This window comes from Homarus americanus, unplaced genomic scaffold, assembly GCF_018991925.1.
Source record: "Homarus americanus isolate GMGI-L3 unplaced genomic scaffold, GMGI_Hamer_2.0 scaffold18547, whole genome shotgun sequence".
Taxonomy (NCBI): domain Eukaryota; kingdom Metazoa; phylum Arthropoda; class Malacostraca; order Decapoda; family Nephropidae; genus Homarus; species Homarus americanus.
Genome location: NW_024725521.1, coordinates 796,931 through 819,395, shown reverse-complemented (window position 1 = coordinate 819,395; position 22,465 = coordinate 796,931). Strand labels below are relative to the sequence as shown.

The following is a 22,465-nucleotide window of genomic DNA, read 5'->3' as shown; positions in this document are numbered from 1 at the left end:
TGGTGAGGGAAAGGAGACACTTGTCACCTCCTTCTGTGGCCACTATAACTTCTGCCAGTAAATGAGAAATTGGAAATATTTGCTGTGTGATTTGGGGTACAGTATATAAATGGCTGTTGATAAAGCTGCTGTGTGTAGAGATATTACTTTTGAGATACAGTATTCATATTGTTTGTGGTCTGTATAATTGTAATTTCATTAAAAAAAAAGCATTCATATTTATTGCTGCTATAAAACCCCCGAATTATCTCATATATACAGTGGTCCCTCGGTTAACGAACACAATTCGTTCCAGAAGGTCGTTCGTTAACTGAAAATTTCATTAACCGAAACCATTGTTTCAAAGGGATTTTGGGTAATTGGTTCCAGCTCACCGAAAATTACATACAAACTAAAAATAAATGCAGTAAAGTACACTTTAAAATGGCTGGTAAGCTTAAAAATGAGTGTTTTGTGGTGCTGAGAAGAAAACTAGACCCCCACTTTCGATTTTCTATGTGTTATTTAAGCATTTCCGACTTATGACCTGGATGTCTGTCCCTAACCACGTCGTAAGTCGGGGAGGAGCTGTAGATACTCCTGAGCATGCCGATTCCAAATCTATGGTCAACAATTTGATTGTGGGGTAATAAGTGGTCGTAATGACGCTTTCATGATTTTAATTTAATTTTTTCAATGCTAGTTACTGTACTCGCGAACTATGGGTTCCGAGGTGATTGTTTGGTGTTTTTGTGTTATTCTGGATGTACACCCACCTCTCATTTTACGCTGAGGTTACGTTCTTGAAAACCACCGCTTAATTAAAAAATGCGTAAATTAAACATAATTTTCCCATAAGAATACATGTAAATGGTACAGGTTAGGGGAACCATCATATACCGCACAGAGTACGAACAGTGCTCTCACTTAAACCAAGCATGCGGCTAACCTCCGACACACGCTCTCCTCTCTGAAGGCGGGTGATCACATTTAATTTCACGCCCATTGTGATTGTTTTTCGTGCCTTCTTAGCTTTAGGCTCCTCAGATGAGGAAGATGGGCGCTTTCCAGACATGCTCAGTGGGGAAAACAACATTTAACACTAAAAAGGTACATAATAAACACACAATGCAAATGAGAGCAGAGAGAAAAAGTGGTGTTGGTGTGAATAGAGAAAGCAATACGCGAGAAGCTTACTGGACGTTGTCACAGTTGTTGTACAGAATACTTATTTATCATCATTATCTTCATCATTAGTCGCAATAATTTTTATTATTACATTATTATAATAATTATTATTATTGTTAATATTAAAATCGTTGATGTTGATATTACTACGACTTTATAGTAATAACTTACAAGCACCTCACCAGGCATCACACGCAACTCCACTGCCAGGCGAATATACGCGGCAAATTTAAACTGTCTTGAGCGCATTATTTCAAAAATAGGTGCGCGTAAATTAGCTTTTGGTATTAATTGAACAATCGCGCTATTCCAAAAACACTTAAATCAAACACGCGTAAAATGCGAGTTACCTGTACAGTACTTAGATCCCATTAAATATAAAGCCTGAGGGGAGTTTTAGGGGGGTGCTGTAAGCCCCCCGGAATTTTTTTTTTAAGATGACCAATATCGTGGACGATTTGAGGCCATGTGCACTTGATATTAAGAGATATTCTGAAGTCACTAGTAAATACTCTTTCCTATACAAAAATGCCCGACTACAATACTGCATTAAAGAAAATTTATTGGAATTTTCTGGTGAAAGAGGGGGGCCAGATCCCCCCCCTCTTTGGATCTGCCCTTGGTGTGTGTGTTGAGGTGGGGGGCAAGTTCAGTGCTTTTAGCTTATTTCTGGGTGATGATATGCTGAAGCCCTAGAGAATACTGTTCAAGAACAATGGAATGGATCCTACACAGACAACTGGCCTCTTTTCCTCTGCATGGCCACCTCTAGTTTGGGTGGCCATTAGGTAAATAAGGTAAACAATCCTCTTTGCATATTTGCTTCACACACGGTTTTGAATCAAGAAGCATTGTTTTAGGAACATTACAAAAAATAAAAAATGGCAGGTCCAATGTCAAACAATTCTCCAATATATACTACCTGTATGTATATGTATTACTTTGTTAGGTGAAGAGAGCTGACACATGTAGGATATAGAGACACGTAAAAGAAATCGGTAGTGTACTTTATTTTCTTGAGCATTAACTTAAAGTATATTGAGTTTGGTATAATGGAATGGTGTACTAGTTTATACATTAAATATTGTCTTTTTTCTTTCTTTTTCTTGGGGGGTAAAAGATTGTCAATATATTAGTTTGACAATACCTGTACTGTATTACAGCTTGCTAAAGGTCTTTTCTTTAATGTCATAGCACACAGACATGAGTATTGAAAAGATTAGAAAATTATATTACAAATATGGAAATATATATTTATGTACATTAACAAAATACAAAGTAAGCCTATTGAAGAGATACAAAAATCATGTTTTGGTTTTATCATTCATTACAATACATTAAATAATTATGCTTATATTACAGCATAATTACAAAGAGATCAGAATATGAACAAACTAACCTTATGCTTGTAAAAATTTGAATCAATATTCCTCACGTAAGTGATATCCCCGTTAGCCAGACAATTGGTGCATAGCACTTCCGGGGATGAGAGATTTCCGGCTAACCAGGCGACTTTCTCAAACCCGGAAAAATACCCCATCCCTGGAAATTTTTCTGGTTACTGAGAAAAGTTTTTGTGCTAAACTACACATCTTGCAAAGATAGATACTAGTCCACATCCTCAGAATGTTTCTGTGTACTGGGGAGTTTTCCAAGAGCTTAAACTACCAGAGTCTGTAAAAGCAGTTCTAATTTAGTTAGAAACTCCATTTTTATTAAAATAATCCAGAATATTTTTTCTAAAAGTTTGCTTAAATAAATATATTTAAAAACTAAAAATCTATATGATATGGAGCTGTGAGGGATTAATGGGTCTCATGTAACTGACCTGACCAGACCTGACCTGACACAATGTCAGGTGGAGGTAGGGTGGGGTATTAGTGATCTCATATTACTGACCTGATTTAATGTTATGTCACCTATTGTTGGATGGGGGATTAGTGGGTCTCAGGACCTGAAGATGTCTTGAATAAACTTGAAAGCTAAAGTACAGTATGCCTACTGAAGGCTCAAAACGACAGCATCTGCTGGTCAGTAAAGTATAAACAGCATGCCCTGACAATTTGCAGATTTTTAGCTCACAGATGACACCCTGGATTTACCCAAGAAAATTTAAGGGTAGTTTTAAAGTTGCTGGCATTTTTTAATCCAGGACAGGGAGCCATTCGTACTAGAGATATGTAATTTCTTTTACCTGTGTGTGTGTGTAGACACACATACACAAAACACATACAAGTAAATAATAATGGGAAAATCCTCTCACAAATAATCAGAAACAACACAACAAAATTTAGAAAAAATGTGAGTCTACTCTCAGGTCAACTCCGTGCTATTCGTGGCCATTTTGAGAATCTAACCCTCGCAAATTTTAAGGGCATGCTGTACTGTACAACAGTAGTACAGTACTGTATACCTGTACATTTACAATATTGTACGTGTACAGTGATTTTCTGTAAATAAATACTGTACAGCTCTTGTGTCGGTCCATGCGAGATGCGCAGTTTCAACTCTTGGGTGTCATTTTACAGGCAAATTTGGGTGTTTCAGGCACCCAAGACTTATAGCCTTGGTTTCATAGTAGTAATATGTCTTTTAGCAGGAATCCCTCAAACCTGGAAATTTCCGATAGCCGGAATTTAAATTTTCTCGGAAAATCATTCCCAAAGCCGGAATTTTACGGAAAATCGTGGTTTTGGGAATGGTTTTCCGAGGGGCACATTTTCCGGAAAATCCCGGGGATGGGGGATTTTTTTTCCGGCTTTGAGAGAGTATTCTTGTTACCCGGAAATCTCTCATTCCCGGAAGTGCTCTGTACCAATTATTGTTCAGGTTAGCGGAGATATCACTGTATAGGAAAATTTGGGTGTTTCAGACAGCTAAGACTATATACAGTATATCCTTGGTGTCATCTCATAAAGAAATTTGGATGTTTCAGACAGCAAAGACTATATAGTCTATGTCATTTTACAGGCAAATTGGGTATTTCAGGTACCCAAGATTATATGTCATTTTACTAGCAAATTTGGGTGTTTCAGGCACCCAAGAATATACTGTATAGAGTCTTGGTGTCATTATTCAGGCAAATTTTGGCGTTTCAGGCCTTTGTGTCATTTTACATGAAAATTAGGGTGTTTCAGGAACCCAGGACAATATATAGCCTTGGTGTCAATGGGTAAATTTTCATATGGAGTAGACCTCAAATTTAGTTGTCATTAATGTTTCTTAGCAAACATTGTAAATAATTTAACTTATTAAATTAAGTTATTTTACTCTTTGCATTTGTTTTCTCTGTACAGTATTTGAGACTGGCCAGTTGTCAAAAAAGTTTCACATTAAATAATTATTTTCTGATACTGTAAACCCAAAAGGAGGATTTAATGTAACACTTGGGTGTCTCATGTGACTAAGGGGCGTTAGGCGTGGGTGTCTGGGGTGACTATGTTATCTAGGTGTTTTCTGTGCAAATGAGCAGTTATGGTAGGAAGAGAGTACTGAATGAACCAGTGTAAATTCATTTTCTTCTTGACCTAAAAGTTGAACTGAAGTAGAAAATTTCTGGATTGATCTAAAAGGAAACAGGGAAGAGCGCCTTAAATCCCAGGTGTGGGAGACTATCCAGTGATGGCCCACCACTATGTTGGAATCTAGTTTATTCTATTACTTAATAAAAGAAACAAAGTGATTGATGCAAGAAGAGGTTGGACAAGGTATTAGATTAATAAATGTTTTGTATGATCATATTCTTGTCAGCAATCTTAAATACTGCAAGCTCTATTGATAATATTCTAATAAAAAATTGCAACAATCTTTAATAGAAGATACAGTACTACTGTACATTGTTTTTAAAATATAACTCATAACCCATTCGATGCGAATCCCAAGTAGATAGTTGTACAGTCCTGTCAGCTCTTCTGCCGCTCCATGAACCCCGAGATTCAGACTCATGAACTCAAAGCAAGAGACACTGAAGCACTGTTCTGTCCATAAATGCTTCGGATTCACGAATCTGAATCTCGGGGTTCGTGGAGCGGCAGAAAAGACAACAGGACTTTTGTGGGTGACTGTACCCTCAGTGTAAAGGAAAAGATGAAGAAAAAATACCCTTCTAAAGTTGTCACATAATTTAAAGACTTTTTTTATAATAAATAACATTATCTGACTATAATTTGAGTGCTGTGCACACCTTTTAGGTTATTAAATTTAATAACTGACAGAGGAGCCTTTACAGAAAAAGTTTATGATCTGACATTTTCATAGTCAAGTCAAATTATCTGTTGCTGGGTAAGGGATTAGTGGTACAGTACTCAGATAATCTGACTTGAATGCACGTCTGCACTTGGCTGTGACTGAGAAGACACTGGCAAGCCTAGAAATAATTTGTGGGTCATGGTTGCCTCCCTACATGCCAGCTGATCAAAAGGTACGAGTCTATCTGCTGATAATAAGAGTCAAAGTACAGGTGGGAAAATTATTACCGCAAATGGTTTGGTGATCACACTGACATAGTTTACTGCATCAAAAAATTTAAAATTTAATCAAACAAGAAATGACTTGGGATTTCCTGTTAATGTTATCCCTAGTACTGTAGTTCACAAAGTGAAAAATAAGTAGAACGGCAAATACAATAAAACTAAAGATATTATAATACATGCATCTATGAAATGTCATCATAGCAAAGTTTCTCAAATATGCCAACCAAATTTAAACTTCGCTTCTTCCATGACTCTGCCAGTGGACCTCCATCATATTTTCCCATGGAATATATATGCTGTTAACTGAACCCCGAGATACCTAAAGTTTTTGGGTTGAGTATTGTATTGTGTGTGCAGTCAGTTTACTGATGCAACTTAGATTACAGTACTGTACTGTATAGTACTAATATTTTTATTGGATTGTTTAAAATCGATCTCCTTATCCCAAGATTTCCAAAAGTTCTCAAATTAGAAACTCAATTAATTTCATAAAGGTTCTGAAAACATGTTCCAAAATCTACCTTTACAGTACAGTATATTGTACTATACTTATTACACAGGTATTGCATACTCGGATTTCTTTTCCTAGTTATTATTAAATCATTGTACCGTACACTTAATGTCCAAAGATTTCATCATTCCCATCATTCATTCAGTCTTTAAAGGTTTAACAGAAAAAAAATAAATTAATGCAGTTCAATTTGTGAATTTCAAAATATAATGTAACTTCATGAAGAAATATAAGATTCTCTCATTTCTGAATACTGTATAGGTAGCGTCTATTCAACACACTTTGGTTTAATTCTCTGCAAATTTCTCTTCTAATATACTCCCTATTAAGTGGAAAATAGTTTGGCAGGTTTAACACTTACCCACTATTTTCTTGAAACTCAGAATTGCTGGTGTCTAGATACTTCACGTGTAATCACCATTTATCATCTCCATTAAAATCAATGGTTGGTGGGGCCAACTTCAGGGCAAAGTTTTGTGACAGCCAAATTTCTGGACTACCAGATAGTGAACCTGAGTTCCTCCAAGGTGTGCTTGCTGCTGAGGCTTCTGCACCAGGTCCTCCCCGAGGTGTAGATATTTCTTCTAGAAATTGTAATCTTGATCCTCCAGAACCTAAAACTCTCACACGACGGATGCCTTCAAGCTGTGTTTCATCCAGTCCCACCTGCAAAAAAGATGTATAAAAAGTTTCACTATTCACCATGAAAGATTGGACATAAGCTCAAGTTGTTTACCTAAAAGATCTTGGAGTGGGAAGGGGAAACAATAGTGAAAGATCCTCCTTTTCTTCCCTGATCTATCCCTCGCACAGGTATTAATGAGCACAGATTATTACAGTAACGTGTCTGCACTATTTAATGAAAAATAAATAAACAGTAGACACAGTAAGTGACCCTTTTGTGTGTGTGTGTGGGGGAGGTGCAGTCACCCCCACCCCCTTCCAACTGGACCCTTCTCCCAGGAGGAGAGATTAACTTGCTCAAGGATTACAGTATAAATGAAGGAGCTTAGTTTTCCCTTATAAAATGTCACTGCTTTGACTTAAAAAAATATAACTTGCATTGCTGAAATTCTTGTAAGATAACGATTAATTTGAGTATAAACATCCCTTATTTTGCACCAGACATAATAATTTTAGTAATTAACTTAGTACACTTGAGGACACACACACACACACACACACACACACACACACACACACACACACACACACACACATGGGAATTAAGACAACAAGCATCCGGTGAGGGTCTTGTTATATGACTGCACGGAGGCGAATTAAAAGATCAGCTGTTGAGGAGCTTATCGCTTGGCAACACTGGTGCATGTTCCCACTCCATCTCTCCAATCATCCACACCTTTCTGCTTTCTCACTCCATATTTTAAAATGTTATGTAATGTAATGTTGAAGGGATACAACTTTGCTCATTTATACTTACACTTATCACAATCTCCCTAAAAAATACTTTAGTTTTTGTGTTTATTCAAGACCTCTTCAGGTCATGAGTCCCACTAATCCTCCAGCCAAAAAAGGTAACCTGACATTCCATCAGAAGGTCAGTATACAGTAATAGGAGATCGCTAATCTCCCACCCTACCTCCAGGCCGGGTCAGGTCTTCCCCCCGCACAAAATTCCGGCTTTGGGAATGATTTTTCCGAAAAAATTTCAATTCCGGCTATTGGAGATTTCCGGATTTGAGGGATTCCGGCTAACGGAGATATTACTGTAGTCCCTGTTATTCGTATAATTACCCTTTTAATTTGACATTTATATTATAATTTAGTGAGCTACAAAATAAATTAAGCCTTTACAACTATAACCCTCCCATAGCTAAGAAGTGCAGCCCCAGACTGATGTGTGGAAGAAAGAAGGGCCTTCCATGAATGACAGTCTTGAGGAGAATTTTTATCCATTACCTTATCTGGTGCACCCCTAATTTATACTGTTTATAAAATAATGCTGCCAATTAAATAACTGTGTACAGGTGAAACTTACAAAAATACCGTGAAAAGGGAGGTTTACTGTACCTTAAGTGGCAGGTATGAAATAACTAATGAAAGACCCAAACAAAAATGTTAGTCACATTCCAATACTGTACAGAACTGTCTTACGGCATTGACTAAGGCCTTTGTAATTAGCACCCACCTCTTAAGATGATAGAAAAATACTTTTCATGCCTACAGGATATCATGAAAAAATGCTTGTGAGGAATGAATAAATTTGTGTGAGAGAGAGAGAGAGGGACCAAGTTTTAGGTTCATTCGGTTATCATTGTCTCCTCTCTTCTTATTCTGCTATTATTTGAGGATTTCCTCGCCAAAAAGAAGTGCATTCTATATTTTGTAATAAACTGCCCTAAGGGACTAATAGATAAACTCTACAAAAAAATATAGAACTAAATTACACACTAAAATTACTACTACTGTACTTCTACTACTACTACTAATAATAATATTAATATGAATTACAATTATATGATTAAACTACAATTAAGTGATACCTCTAACATTTGAAATCAGCAACAAAAGGATAGGGTTGTGGAGATAGGAAGGGAGGGAAAGATGGAGGAAAATGGTGGAAATTGGGGTGGTGAGATGATATCCTCCTCTATCCATCACATTTTCTCTTCCTCTGTGGAAGGAAATGGGATGGGAAAACCTCCTCTAACTCTATTACTCTCCTCATTCCTTCCTCCCTCTTCCCATCTTTCTTTCTCTCCCCTTCCAGAATGTAATAACAAATGCATTCTTACCATAGGTTGAGTTTTAGTGTTATTAGTTTCTGTCTCTTCTGTTGGCTGTTCTTCCTGACTGCTTCCTGTACACAAGACACAAGAAGAAGATTCTCCTCCACAATGTGCATGGTAACTGTGACCACAGCTGTGAGAGAAAGTTGAACAGACTATAAAGCCAAAGTACAGTGGCAATATCCTCATGTTTTTGTTTATACTGTACAGGTACTTCAAAATAAACACTGCCATACACACTTAAGACAGACAAGTAGTTAGTTAAACAGTTGATTACAGTGGTCCCTCGGTTAACGAGCACAATCCGTTCTAGAAGGTTGCTCGTTAACCAAAAAACTCGTTAACCAAAACCAGTGTTTCAATGGGTTTTTGGGTAATTGGTTCCAGCTCACCGAAAATTGCCTAAATTCAACAAAAAAGGTAGAAAAGTACACTTACTTTGAGGTGTGTATGTAGAAGGCTCCTGGATGATGATGATGATGGGAATTAGAATGGGGGTGGAGAAGGGAGAAGAGAGGCATTGGGGTGGAAGAGAAGTCACCCCATGGTGCCATTTCACCCATAAAATCTTAGTTCTCTTGGTGCAATTCAAGATTATTTTCTTTAAATCAACACTGCACTGCATTATATATTGTCAATATGTAAAATAAATTTCAAAATGACCAATAATTTGCTTGCAAAAACAGAAAAAAAGCATTTAGTTGAAGAGTCTCAAGCAAGATGTTACCTCCACTGAAAAGATACAAAGACTGACGCCTGTATGGTGTGTTGAGAGGCTGGATGGCACGCATAAAACTAGTTTCATTACCTTCAATTATGCTCAATAATTGTTAAAATGAGTAAAAAATTTAATATTAAACTTTTAAAATTATTGAATAGTATAAACTTCTTGATATTTGCTAAAATGGTAAGGAATTTAAGCCCTAGAGCCGATTACTGTATTGGCGGACTAATACTACAGCTGGTGGACCGCCAAATGCAAGCGAAATCATGTTCAGGTTGGCTCGTAAGAAACTCGTTAATCGAGGGATTGCTCGTTAACCGAAGTTAAGAATCTTATGGAAGGTAACTCGTTAACCGAAATCTCGTTAACCGAGGCGCTCGTTAACCGAGGGACCACTGTATTATAATGTCTTTAAACAAGTAAGCCAAATTCCAAACCCTAAGTTCCTAATGTCATTGTTAAAAATTCAGAAGCAGAAAATGTAAAGATGATTATTGGCTAACACAACGAGAGAAAATTTTGCAAGTTGCAAGAAATAGGGTGGTCTTCGGTCTTTAAAATACATTCCTCCATAAATATCATAGTAGTGAGTCTCTAAACTATCTTCTACAGATAAGTAAACAAAGATAGCCAAAACTTGGTTAAGTTGTGTTTAGGGCTTGGCTGGTAGTATTTTTGACAGTGCTGCACAAGCAAACAGGTCAAGAAGAAAAATATTTTCTAAGCTGGTCAGTCAGTCAAGAAATTAATTCATAGAGCTGAAAATTTCAACTAAAAGTTAAATTCTTTTTTACAAGAACTCTGCTATCACTCACCCATGATGCAATACAAGAAAATAATACTGTACTACAGCATTTAAGCTACTGAATATTCCATAATTAATGCTGCTGTTTATCATAATAAATTTGGAATCAAATATCTTCTCTACAAAACTGAAAGAATATAATGTGTAACAGAAAGTAATTTATTCACCTATGTGCTACAGCTTTACTGGATGGATGGTACACACTGTGACAGATTGCACAAGTGGTTGTATAGACTACAAGAGGAGAACAAGCCTGGCCATGTTGAAGCGTGAGGTATTTCAGCTGGTCCCCTGCTATGATACGCACCACTGTTGCATAAAGTGTTTCTTCATAAACATACCTCTCAACCATACCTTGAAAGAAAAAAAAGAAATCTACATGAATAAAAGTAACCAAGTGTAATTTTAAGATGTATCTTGAATTTAACATCATTAACAGGAGGTGGCAATCTAATAAATTTTACTGTGAGGTAGATGACTATAAAGTTCGCTACACCTAAATTTGCTTCTCCTTTTCCCAGGCAGGACAATAGGACACAAAGATGCTCTACAGTTAGCCATGCAGGTTGTGTCTGAAGACTACAGTGTTGTTGGTTTGGTGAAACACATGGCCCTCACTCTTCAACTAATGGAAACTCTAGTCCCATGTTATCCGACTGGGGCATTGAAAATATAGGCAAATATGAGTAAGTAATACTGTAACAATAACTTAAAATCAGTACAGTATTGTTATATTACAGTACTGTAATCCCTAATAACTATCACAAAAGGTTTCAGAGTTAAACGAATAATTTATTAACATCAAACTCCTGTATAAAGGATGTAGCTCAGAGTTCAACGATTTAGTGAGCAAAAGGCGGGCCAAATTTAAACAAATTTCAAATTGCATAAGCCAAAAATCAACAAAAATTGCTGATAAACAATCAAATTGATACAAAGCATATGATAAAATACAATAGCACATATTTTATGTACAAAAAATAGCTCCTACCATCCTCTGGGCAATGCGACATAGTTCAGCCAGGCAGTGTGTATGCCATGGCGTCATATTGGGGGAGGGAGCACAGCTGGGCTTGCAACGCAGTTACAGACCACTGCCACCACAAATACGTTCACTTCACAAATATACACACCACTGATCTTCATTTTTTTTATTTTATGGTTTTATATTATATTTTCTTTATTTTTAAGTCACATTAGAGTACAGTACTGTAATGATTTTTCCACAACTTTTATACACTTAGTTTCATTACATGTTACTTGTGCAACATGCCATCGCTCAGACCACCTCATCCCCAGTTTTCCCCCTTCTCAGTGAGTCAAGCTATTGCTAAACCAAATTTTGACCAAATGTTAAGTGAGAAAGGGTGTAAAAAAAAATTAATTGCTAAACTGAATTACGTTAATGTTAAGCGAATTAACGCTAAACGAGAGATACCTGTACCACTTGTAACAAAGATGGATTATAGGGTGAATACAGTATATAAAGGTTACCCCCTCATCTTTGAGGCTGGCTGGCCATAAGGCCACCTAGGTGTAAAAATTTTAAGCTGTTGCCAATACAATAACCACACCTTAAGTTAATGAGCAATATGACTCAGTGTAAAAGAGTAACCCAAAAATGATGCAGGCAGGCCTAATAGTGATATGATAATATAGGATGGCCTGCCTTTGTCCTGTACCACCTTCTGTAGCAGGTGTTGTTAACTATCCCTCTCATCTCCCTCCATGAAGTAGGGATTCGACACACACTATAATGTACAGCACATACACCTTCTACACAGTAGGCATACACTGCCCACTCTGATATGTACAGTACTGTACTTTCACACTTACAGTACATATATGTAATCACTTTTTACATCTTAACACTTCTTTAATGGTATTCTTGGTTGATTATATGCTAGAACAATTATGTATAGTACTGCACAAAACAGATTATACAGGTATACTAAAACAGCAGTGAGCGAGGGAAGAAGCGTGTACAATGGCAACAGACAATGAACTAAGAGTGTCATGATGGACGAGTAAGACTGTCATGATGTACGAGTAAGAGTGTCATGATGCAAGAGTTCGAGGAGACACGCTGTGAGATACAACAGCCATTCACGAGCACTTTGAGCCTGCCCAGCACGCGTCTCCGCATTGGAAACATGATGCAATCTCTTGGAAATCCGTTTGAATGTTCGGAACGGAGAGATTTTCTCGGAATTTTCCAGAAATGCACTGATTGTAATGACTCGGTGAGCGGGATGGCTACAACCAGACCACAAGGGGTGTGGCTGCCTCCCCAACCCTCAGTGTTAAGTAATAATATTGCCAGGACAGGAGGAAGCCATATACTGTACAAAAGTAAATAATGTGTAGCGTGAAAATAAGCAAATTAATTTAAAGAGGTTAGAAAAGGGAAACAACCTGGGTATGGTAGAGGACTACAAGTTGTTATTTAAGGACATTCTATATGATGAAGCAAACAATACAAAGCACTTAATAGATGTGATCTAGCAAAGAATACATCAACACCAGGCTAGAAATCTGAAGTGGCCATGGTTAATAAAATGGTGTACAATGGTGGATACTCAAAACCATAGTTAGTAAATCTGTGGTTGGTGAGGGATTACTGTACTCAATTTAAATCCAATTAGTTTGGTGTAAGGCTCTAAGATGCAAGAATTATATGACGTCTAAAACATTGTTTCACAAAATGCTTTGTCTTTATTATATAAATTGCCATGTTTCATTTACTCTAAGTTACAATACCTGTACATTTATATATTTCATATTGAAATAAACATCTTAGTATGATTCATGATCTCCAGTCTGAAAAGCCAAAATCCAAAAACATGCAAAATGTGAATGCATTTCCACTATAATGGTGAGCGAGTCTTTGAAAATCACTGCTCACTTTCCCATGCACTGCCATTGCTTTGCTAACATCCATATAAAAAATCCAATACAGTACTGTACTTACCTTTAAGAAGATGTTTGATCTGAGCAAAGTTTCCACCACAGTACCCTGGGTCATGCATTACACGTTCTAAGATGGCTGGCAGTGATATATGTGTCATCATGCTGTTAACTACATGACCAACCATCTCACGCATCTCTGTAGAAAACAAGATGGATGTTCAAATTATTATTATTTTCTTTTAACATCTGTCATATCTCAGAATACAAGGCAGAACAGCAGTACAAGAAAATTCTTCTGTAATTCATGTGGGCTAAGGGTGCTGAAAAAACTTGAAATTTGTTGGGAATCCATCTGTTAATTTGTTAAAAAGTGAGGCACAAAAGACAAATATACAGTACTACAGTATAATGAAAGGCCATAATATAGGGATACAGTAAAGAACTTTCCTACTTTTCTTTAAATATATATTTCCAATTTGCAGTGTGCTCTAATACCATTCCCACAGATTCCTTACGAGGTCACCTACCATGAGCTAGGTGCTGGTGGTTAGTAAGTGGAGGTTGAGTAGAGAGTAAAACATCAAGCAGGGGGAACCACAACTCTCGACGTCCTGATTCCTCTAGCTGACTTGAGCCGAGCTGACATACTCGTACTAGCTTCACAACCTGTCATTAAGGTTACTCACATTACCCAGCATTCCTCCATTTGTCTTTTATGACAGTCAACAATCTTAACAGCTATATAAGCTAATCACTGCATATCGTCCCAAGGTAAATCTATGGGGAAAGTCATTTACATTTGTGCATGAAAGGGAAATAGGGTCCCACAGGCATGACTGCCTACTAGAAACAATGGACATAGCACAATGCCTTCGGTAAGCAAGGAAGAAACTTAGCCATCACTACACCTGACCACCTTCACTTTTCCAGATGTGAAGCTTTTTACCCATTTACAGCTGGGTGGACTGAAAATGTCCTGAGAACAAACCAGTACCCATTAGGACAAGAGGCAAGAACTGCACTCACTCAGCCACAGCCTCACATGTACAGTATATGGAATCGATAAATGCATGAAGCCACTCATGTCATTTACATGAATCCATGTTCAGTGCATAAAATTAATAATACTAAAGTCTACATTTACACTCACTTTGTATATATCCACAAGAGGTTCCATAAGGCAGCTGGTACTGCTAAGAACTCATATTTTATAAAACTTGGGTTTAATCCTGAGATTATGGTTGTGTGGTGTGTGCTGTAACTGGCCACTCAGCCACTGTCCTAGGCCATGCTAATCCTTCTTGCCTGGGGGCTGCCATCATATAAATTGTGGGAAGCACAAGGGATCTTTTAATCTAGTAACTGTGACCATGAAGTCAAGTTATCAGGTAAGATGATTTACCTTTCCCCCATGACACACAAAACATTGATTCTGGCTGTATTTACTAAAACATATCTAATTTACAAAGCTAAACCTTGGAAACAACCAATTAATATAAAACAAGATGAGAAGCACTACATTGGAAGCATTAACAGTATCTACATTATAATAAGAAAGACTACTGACTCACCTGAGCTTGAACATGACCTAATGACAAAGTTGAATTCACAGCATCATCATCTACACTAGACAAAAGCTGAAAAGAAAATCAATAAAACCATAAATATGACTACTGAAAATTATAGTTTCATAACACTCAGAAGTGATGACAAAGAAAATGACAGGTTAGAGCATGAAGAAAAAAATGCTTAGGAGCACATGATTTTTCTTCCTTATAAGTGCTGTCCTGGTCACAGAAGCTGTTCATGTACCCAGGAAGAAAATAAGGTATATCTTTCAAATAAATATAAATCGAGTTAAACAAGATGTACAGTACAGCATAAGTCTACCAATTTGCCATTTTTAATATAAACCAAAACTTTATACTGTACCAGGTATTGCTCATCATTTTATCATTACAGAATTAAATGGGAAAAATCTTTAATGGTTTCTGTATAATGAAAAACATAACAGAAAACTGAGTATTGATAGAGACATTCTCTAGTTAATAAAGGCAGCCATGTCACAAGCATAAGGTTATCCAGCAATGTAATTCACATAGCTTGTGATGTGGCATGTACAAAAAAATATTCTACTGTAAGTTGGAGCAGGGAAGAATGGAGGCAACAGTCCCTGTGATCTGGATAACTCAGTGAGGAGAAGAAAAGCCCTTTATTCCTAAAAAAAAAAAAAAAAAAAAATCTTTCTCCCTCTCACTTCTACTGTATTGTAAATATAATTACGGTACGTTCATTTATCCACTTGTAAATTTAAACTAAATTCAAGCTAAAAAAAATTTGCTCTCTACATGACATAATAAAATTATACAAATATATTTATGACAATTGATACTAACATCGCCAACTTTGGACTTCAGGATGACTAGAAGGATGTCGAAAGCACCTTTAATATCGCCTGCTCTCTCTAGGAGAAAAGCTGTTGACTCTTGTTGATTGTGACTCTTGCAGATCTGAAAGAAATAGATATCATTTAACTATATAAGACAACTAAAATTGTTTGTGAAATACTCGCCCTTCTTCAACATCAATTATTTCTGCTTAATCCTGCTAATAAATTTTTAACAAACATCTAAGTCCAATAAAATCAATGTTTGTAAAAGATATGAGTCCTTCTAACTGTTGCCTTAACCTTTGTTTCAATGTCCACATCTACTGTCCATCTAAACTGTTTGTTTCACATTTCATAATCATTCAGGGAAGGTGAAGGAATGATGGGTCTGATGGTGGCTGTAATAAACAGATGTGCAAATCAATGTATGTACTCCCTGCATACAGTGTGAGGGGATAAAAATATAAAAAATGCAAGAAAATTAATATTGTAATCAGAGGGAGTAAATTGTGAATCTCAAAATGTCTTTCCACTACAGCAGTTGATGTTGGGCTAAATTTACCTGAAAACCAAACCGACTATGTACTGTACTGACATACTGTACCTCTAAAGTTTGTTCCAACCGATAACCTTCAGCACCCTTAAGATAAGGATACACTAGGGTGGGGTTTACTCTGCACATGAGGTCAATATACTCTTCATGAAGCTCGGGGGTTAATGGGCTGTCACTGAGGTCTCCACCACGTCCTCCTGGAGATGCATGGGTTGATCTGAAGATTTAGAAGAGCACTTTTATTTTTATTTATTTTTTTTTCAATCCACTAAAAGAATGTAATATATTTTTATTAAAATAAGCGGTGACAACAACCATTGACTTCTTACGCACCATATCCAATACAAAAGGTGTTTCATGGGTGTAAATGTTCATAAAAACACAGGTATATTACTGGGTATGTAGTTTACAAATTTAATGAGGTGCAGTAGCATAAAAGATAGGTAATAAAAAAATTTTGTAAGCATGGTCAAGACTGTCAAGTTATTCAAAATCAACAAGTCCACAGGTTGAAAATCCATGACTCATACGACCTAGACAAGTGACTGAAACTATTAAAAAATTAGCTTATGCTTTCCTGTCACATCCAGGTCTCTAAGAATGAGTTAACCACTTAAGGGGTCCCCTCTGCTGAATAAAATTGTCTGGCTTTAGCCAAATAAAATACTAAAAGTGGTGTCACATAGTGTAGGGGTTAGTGATTGCAATAATTACCAATAAAGGCTGGAAACATTGAGTCTCACCACTGCACCAGAATAAATGAGCTTCTTCAGTGGTCACAGTCAACCCCATCAATTCTTACCTCAGTAAACCCGGTAGAAAGAAGAGTTATAAAATGGGATTTCAAGGCCAATCTTCCATTCATAACTTTAAGCCTAACTCAATGCATAAAGGCCAGTTAGAAAGAGAAGATGGTAGCTCAAGTGTTAGTACAATTACATACGTACCCCATAACTGGAGCTAAAATACTGCTCAAGGAACAAGCTTCCAAATGCTACACAAACCATGACTGGCCTCATCCAGATAGTAACTCACAAGCACCTTTACCTATGCCCAAGACCCTCCTTCAAAGATGCTTATCACTGACATCCCTTTCAGGAATTCTAAAGAAACATTTAGATTGCATACCCTGAGTGTTGGGTGTGCATCCCAGTTTAGTCAGATATACAAGCTCTCATGGCTCCACACTGCTAAATTAAATTTGTTATAATCAATCATAATAAACATCCTAGGACAATCACACGCTCAGCTGAGTCATTCTGTCGATCTAGAAGGTCAACCCTGGGAACTTCACTTCGGTAGCCAATAGATCTTTGGGCATAACCACGGAGGGGTTAAGTAGCCAAATGCAACTGTTCAATACAAATGGGGAATGAGATGTACAAATTTACTCACTTATAGGTAAAAAGTGCATGAAGAGCATTATACAAAAGCTGTGGATCCTCTCTCAGCTGTTGTGTTATATCACTCAGGAGAGGAGTCAGCTGAGACATGGTCAACAGTAAGCTGGCTACACGACTACTGTCAATCTCAAGGAGTGTCTGGAAGAGATAACCATGAAATAATTCTAGATAACAAAAAGAACAAAATCACTCAACAAAATTTGAAGTACATTCAATGAGTGGACATAAATTTCCAATATGTACAGTATTGTATCTCAAAAAAAAATCTGCCCGGATAGGTGGTCCGATGACTTCCAAAAGGCTACATGCAACTCATGATGTCCCGGGAGGGTTGGTATGTGTGGCTCTGTGGCATACTGATCTTACTACATTTGATAATCGAACATCATATTAATTACAAAAAAATATATATACATTGCATTACTTATGTTAAGCTATACACCAAAGTAAATGTAAATGCATATCCCAATAACTATCATCCATGGTCTCATAATGTTTTAAACAGTGTGGACAGATACTTTTTTGAGATACAGTACTCTACATAGATATACTGTACTCACTTCCCTTTCTTAAAACCTCCAGTGCAGGTTGCCTCCTGCAGCAAAGGATTTTATAGTAATTTTCATTATTTCCTCCATTATGAACAGAAAAATGAACCTTAGTTATTGGACATATTGGACATGACTCCTCCAATAATATATCAAAGAAAGAAAAATTAAGCCTCACCTAAATATATGATAAAATATATCAAGCAAAAAAAAAATGTATTCTTGTCAAGGCTGAGGAACCTGATATTTTGGGGGGGTTACAAATGCTTCTTAAGTACTGTACTGTACCTACTTACTGTACCTATTTAGAAAAGGTGAGTACGGGAGAAAGATACAAATGACCTACAACTTCTTCACTGAATTGGTCTGCCAATGGGCACATGGAAATATATATTGTGGCTCCACGCTAATTGAATGTCTGTATTCATTTGAATTTTTATTTTATTTTCAACATTCATCTAGCCTTTTATATACTGTACTGTACAATTACTGTTCAAAAATCCAAAGTTCAAAAGACCCCAATGCACAAGATTTTGCAGTGTCAAATGTTAAGTACACGCCAGTGAACTATGTGTAATGGAGACATGAAGGCAACATGCATATACCAATACTCATAATAAAACCCTCATTATCACTCCACAATCTGGGCTTCATACCATTCAAAAGCACATGAACTTAAGAAATCTGCACATTACTTGGCCCAAAGTGCTTGGAATTTTGAGCTTTAACTGTATAATAAAACTTCATGACAGCACACTGAGAAAGAAATTTATGTATTTAAGTGAGTTGTATAGGGGGTATGAGGGTAAACAATAGAAGTAACACACAATATGGATACAGCATACTCAACAAACATTATATCTAAAAATAAATATATCCATCACTAACTTTGATGTGTTTGAGAAATTGTTGCTTAATCTTGTGGGCATGAAGATCAGTAAACTGTGGTGAGGACAGTACTGAACGAATGTAGGTGAAAACCTGATGTCTCCGTAGCTTGTCCTCAAGGTAGCACTCTACGATCTTCTCATGCTCTCCTCTTTCCTCATAAACATATTCACATACACGATAGCTGCAAGGTACAATAAACTGTTAATTTCAAAACTTCACAATGACCAATTTATCATCATCAACGTACATTTACTGCCATTTTCCATGCCTGAGTGGGTTAAACGGGATAACCTTACAGCAGCTCTCTCCATTTCATGCTTGGCCTGCCACTGGCTAAAATTACCATACTGTTTATTTCACTTGGTCAGTTGATCAGACATACACACATACATGTCAGTATACCTGTACCATGTCAAAACTTTATTATAAAGTGGTCCCTCGGTTAACGAACACAATTCGTTCCAGAAGGTCGTTCGTTAACCGAAAATTGTGTGAACCGAAACCATTGTTTCAATGGGATTTTGTGTAATTGGTTCCAGCTCACCGAAAATTACATACAAAGTAAAAATAAATGCAGTTAAGTACACTTACTTCGAGGTGTGTATGTAGAAGGCTCCTGGTTGATGATGATGGGAATTAGAAGTGGGGGTGGAGGAGAAGGGAGAAGAGAAGGAAGTGGGGGGTGGAAGAGAAATCACCCCATGCTTCATGCCGTCATTTCACCCATAAAATTTTAAGTTCACTAGGTGTAATTCAAGATTATTTTCTTTAAATCAACACTGCACTGCACTATATATTGTCAATATGTAAAATAAATTTCTGAACGACCAATAATTGTACTGTAAAAACGTAAAAATAGTTCATGTTCAAGAGAGTCTCAAGCAAGATGTTACCTCCACTGAGCAGAGACACAAACTGACGCCATGCTGGGTGAGTCAAGTGGCTGTTTGGCATGCTAAAAACTAGTTCCCTGTACTTGAATTATGTTAAATAATTGTTAAAATTACTAAAAATTGTAATATAAAACTTGGAAAATTATTGAATAGTACAACCTTCTTGATATTTACTCAAATGGGAACGAATTTAAGCCCTGGAACCGATTACTGTATTGGCGGACTAATATTCCAGCTGGTGAGCAAGCGAAAACATGTTGAGAGGAATTCGTAAGGAATTTGTTAACCGAATTTTTTTCGTTAACCGAATTGAAGATTCTTATGGAAGGTAATTCGTTAGCCGAAATTTCGTTAACCGAGGCGTTCGTTAACCGAGGCGTTCGTTAACCGAGGGATCACTGTATTATAAATGTGTATACTTAATTTTGTTTTTAATTACCTTATGAACTGTATTCACATCAACTTGTTTCAAATGAGTCACCATGTGCTATACCAAGCTTACAGAGATATAATATTTTAAATACCTGTACAGGCATATAAAATGCACGTACAGTACAGTACAATGATCATTGTATATTCGTCTTTTAAGGGTGTATGTTTGTTCATTTTACCACAAAATTTAAAGCAAGTTTGCTGTCACTACACTTAATGATCTTTGGAGACCATTTCTCTCTTGATTCAGATGTACAGTACAAATGTGTGAAAAGAAAAAGGGTTTCCATGAGTTAACTTGTATGTAAAAAAGGGGAATAAAGCCAAAATGAAGCTTATATATGTAGCAGAGGTGTTAACCTAATTAAATACACAGTACAGTGGTCCCTCGGTTAACGAACGGTTCGATTAACGAAATTTCGGGTAACGAATTAGCTCCCATGAGGATTTTCAGTCTAACGAACAAAGCTTCGATTAACGAAATCCTTACGACAAACACGTTTTGTTGTGCGCATCAGCTGATCAGCTGATGGGCCAGTCTGCCAATACAGTAATTAGTTCTATGTTTACATTTGTTTCCAGAGGAGTAAATATCAAGAAAGTTGGTCTCTTGAATATTTCTGCATTTTTTATATTAAAATTATTGGTCATTCTGAAATTTAATTAACATATTGATAATATACAGTGCAGAAATTATTATGAAACACGAAGAAGGCATTAGAACCAATGCGCTCTGTAAAGAATATGGCATGTCATCATCGACTGCCTCTACAATCAGCTGTTTGATATGTAAACAAAGGTGCCGGGAATACAACATACACACCTCAAAGTAAGTTAAAATACAGTATTCTATTGTTTTTTATTTATTATTGTGCAGTATAATGTACAGTACTACAGTACTGTACAGTATTTAGTTTATATTTAATGTTTTGTTGATTCTATTACCGGTATACACGTACAGGTACAGTACTTTGTATGTACCGGTATACTTTTTCTGTGAGTTGGAACCAATTTCCCAATACCCCATTGAAATAACAGATTCGGTTCACAAAATTTTTGGTAAACAAACGACTCTGTGGAACGAATTGTGTTCGTTAACCGAGGGACCACTGTATAGTGACAAAAACACTACATTAAGTTTGGTTATCCTGCAATTTAACAAAAAAAAATAGTTGACCTAAAGCCCACAAGAGGTAGAAAAAATTAAGCAGCAGGATTATTAATTAAAAATAATTAAAGTACCACTTCTTAGTAAACGAAAAAAAAAAGATACGGTCACTTGAATGTTATAAACTGATGTGAATTGTAATACTGTACACTAAAAAATAGCATATTGTATTCTTATCCTTACAATTGTGCCTGACGTGCTTTTTCAAGCAGATGAACAGCTTCATAGTGTACAAGGCCTCCCTCTTGTAGTAGCTCCAGTAAAGCAGTCTGTCGCTCTTCATGGTGGCTCTCAGCATCAGGAGCTGTCAGATGGCACAGTACCTGACCATCAAAAAAGCTTTACAATCCTGAAGCTGTTAGATCAGGTTATGAAAGTTTGGAAAGAATAATTGAGAAATCAACAAGGGAGAGTGGATAAAAACTAAATGTAGTTTGGGTTCATGCCAGGCAGGGGGACATCAGAGGCAATATTGACAGTCATCTAACTACAACAAGAAATATCTAGGGAATGAGATTCAGCTGTCTTTCATATTTGTAGTCTTAAAGAAAGCACTTGACATATCATATGAAGTAGTAAAATGGGTAATGGGTAAATTGGCATAATAAGATGGCTCAAAAGCCACTGAGAGAGTAAAAGGTGAGGAAAGTGAGGGTTCATCAGGGGTCTGCAATAACACTGAATTCCTTCTCAAATACTGAAATTTATTATTCTACCTGGTCAAAAAGTTGTCTATTGATGGCAATGGCTCCATGTTGTCGTGACATCTGGCGGGCTATGAAAGTAAACAGAGATCCTAATTGTGCTGGTCCAAATTCCTGTCCTTCCACCATCACCTAGAAAAACATA

The 22,465-nt window shown here is 36.8% G+C and overlaps 1 protein-coding gene across 1 annotated transcript in view; it reads right to left on the bottom strand.

Annotated features, from left to right (window-relative positions):
* Positions 1-4,979: 4,979 nt before the first annotated feature.
* Positions 4,980-22,465, bottom strand: part of LOC121865206 (vacuolar protein sorting-associated protein 8 homolog) — a 39,517-nt gene continuing 22,031 nt past the window's right edge. The window contains exons 13-24 of the mRNA XM_042364542.1: positions 22,333-22,452; positions 21,800-21,939; positions 19,121-19,304; positions 17,677-17,822; positions 16,333-16,498; positions 15,736-15,849; positions 14,911-14,976; positions 13,867-14,005; positions 13,401-13,535; positions 10,597-10,783; positions 8,907-9,033; positions 4,980-6,816 (exon numbers count right to left, since the gene is read on the bottom strand). Coding sequence (XP_042220476.1) covers positions 6,565-6,816; positions 8,907-9,033; positions 10,597-10,783; positions 13,401-13,535; positions 13,867-14,005; positions 14,911-14,976; positions 15,736-15,849; positions 16,333-16,498; positions 17,677-17,822; positions 19,121-19,304; positions 21,800-21,939; positions 22,333-22,452 — 1,776 coding nt within the window. The 3' untranslated portion in view covers positions 4,980-6,564. The remainder of the gene's footprint in view (positions 6,817-8,906; positions 9,034-10,596; positions 10,784-13,400; positions 13,536-13,866; positions 14,006-14,910; positions 14,977-15,735; positions 15,850-16,332; positions 16,499-17,676; positions 17,823-19,120; positions 19,305-21,799; positions 21,940-22,332; positions 22,453-22,465) is intronic.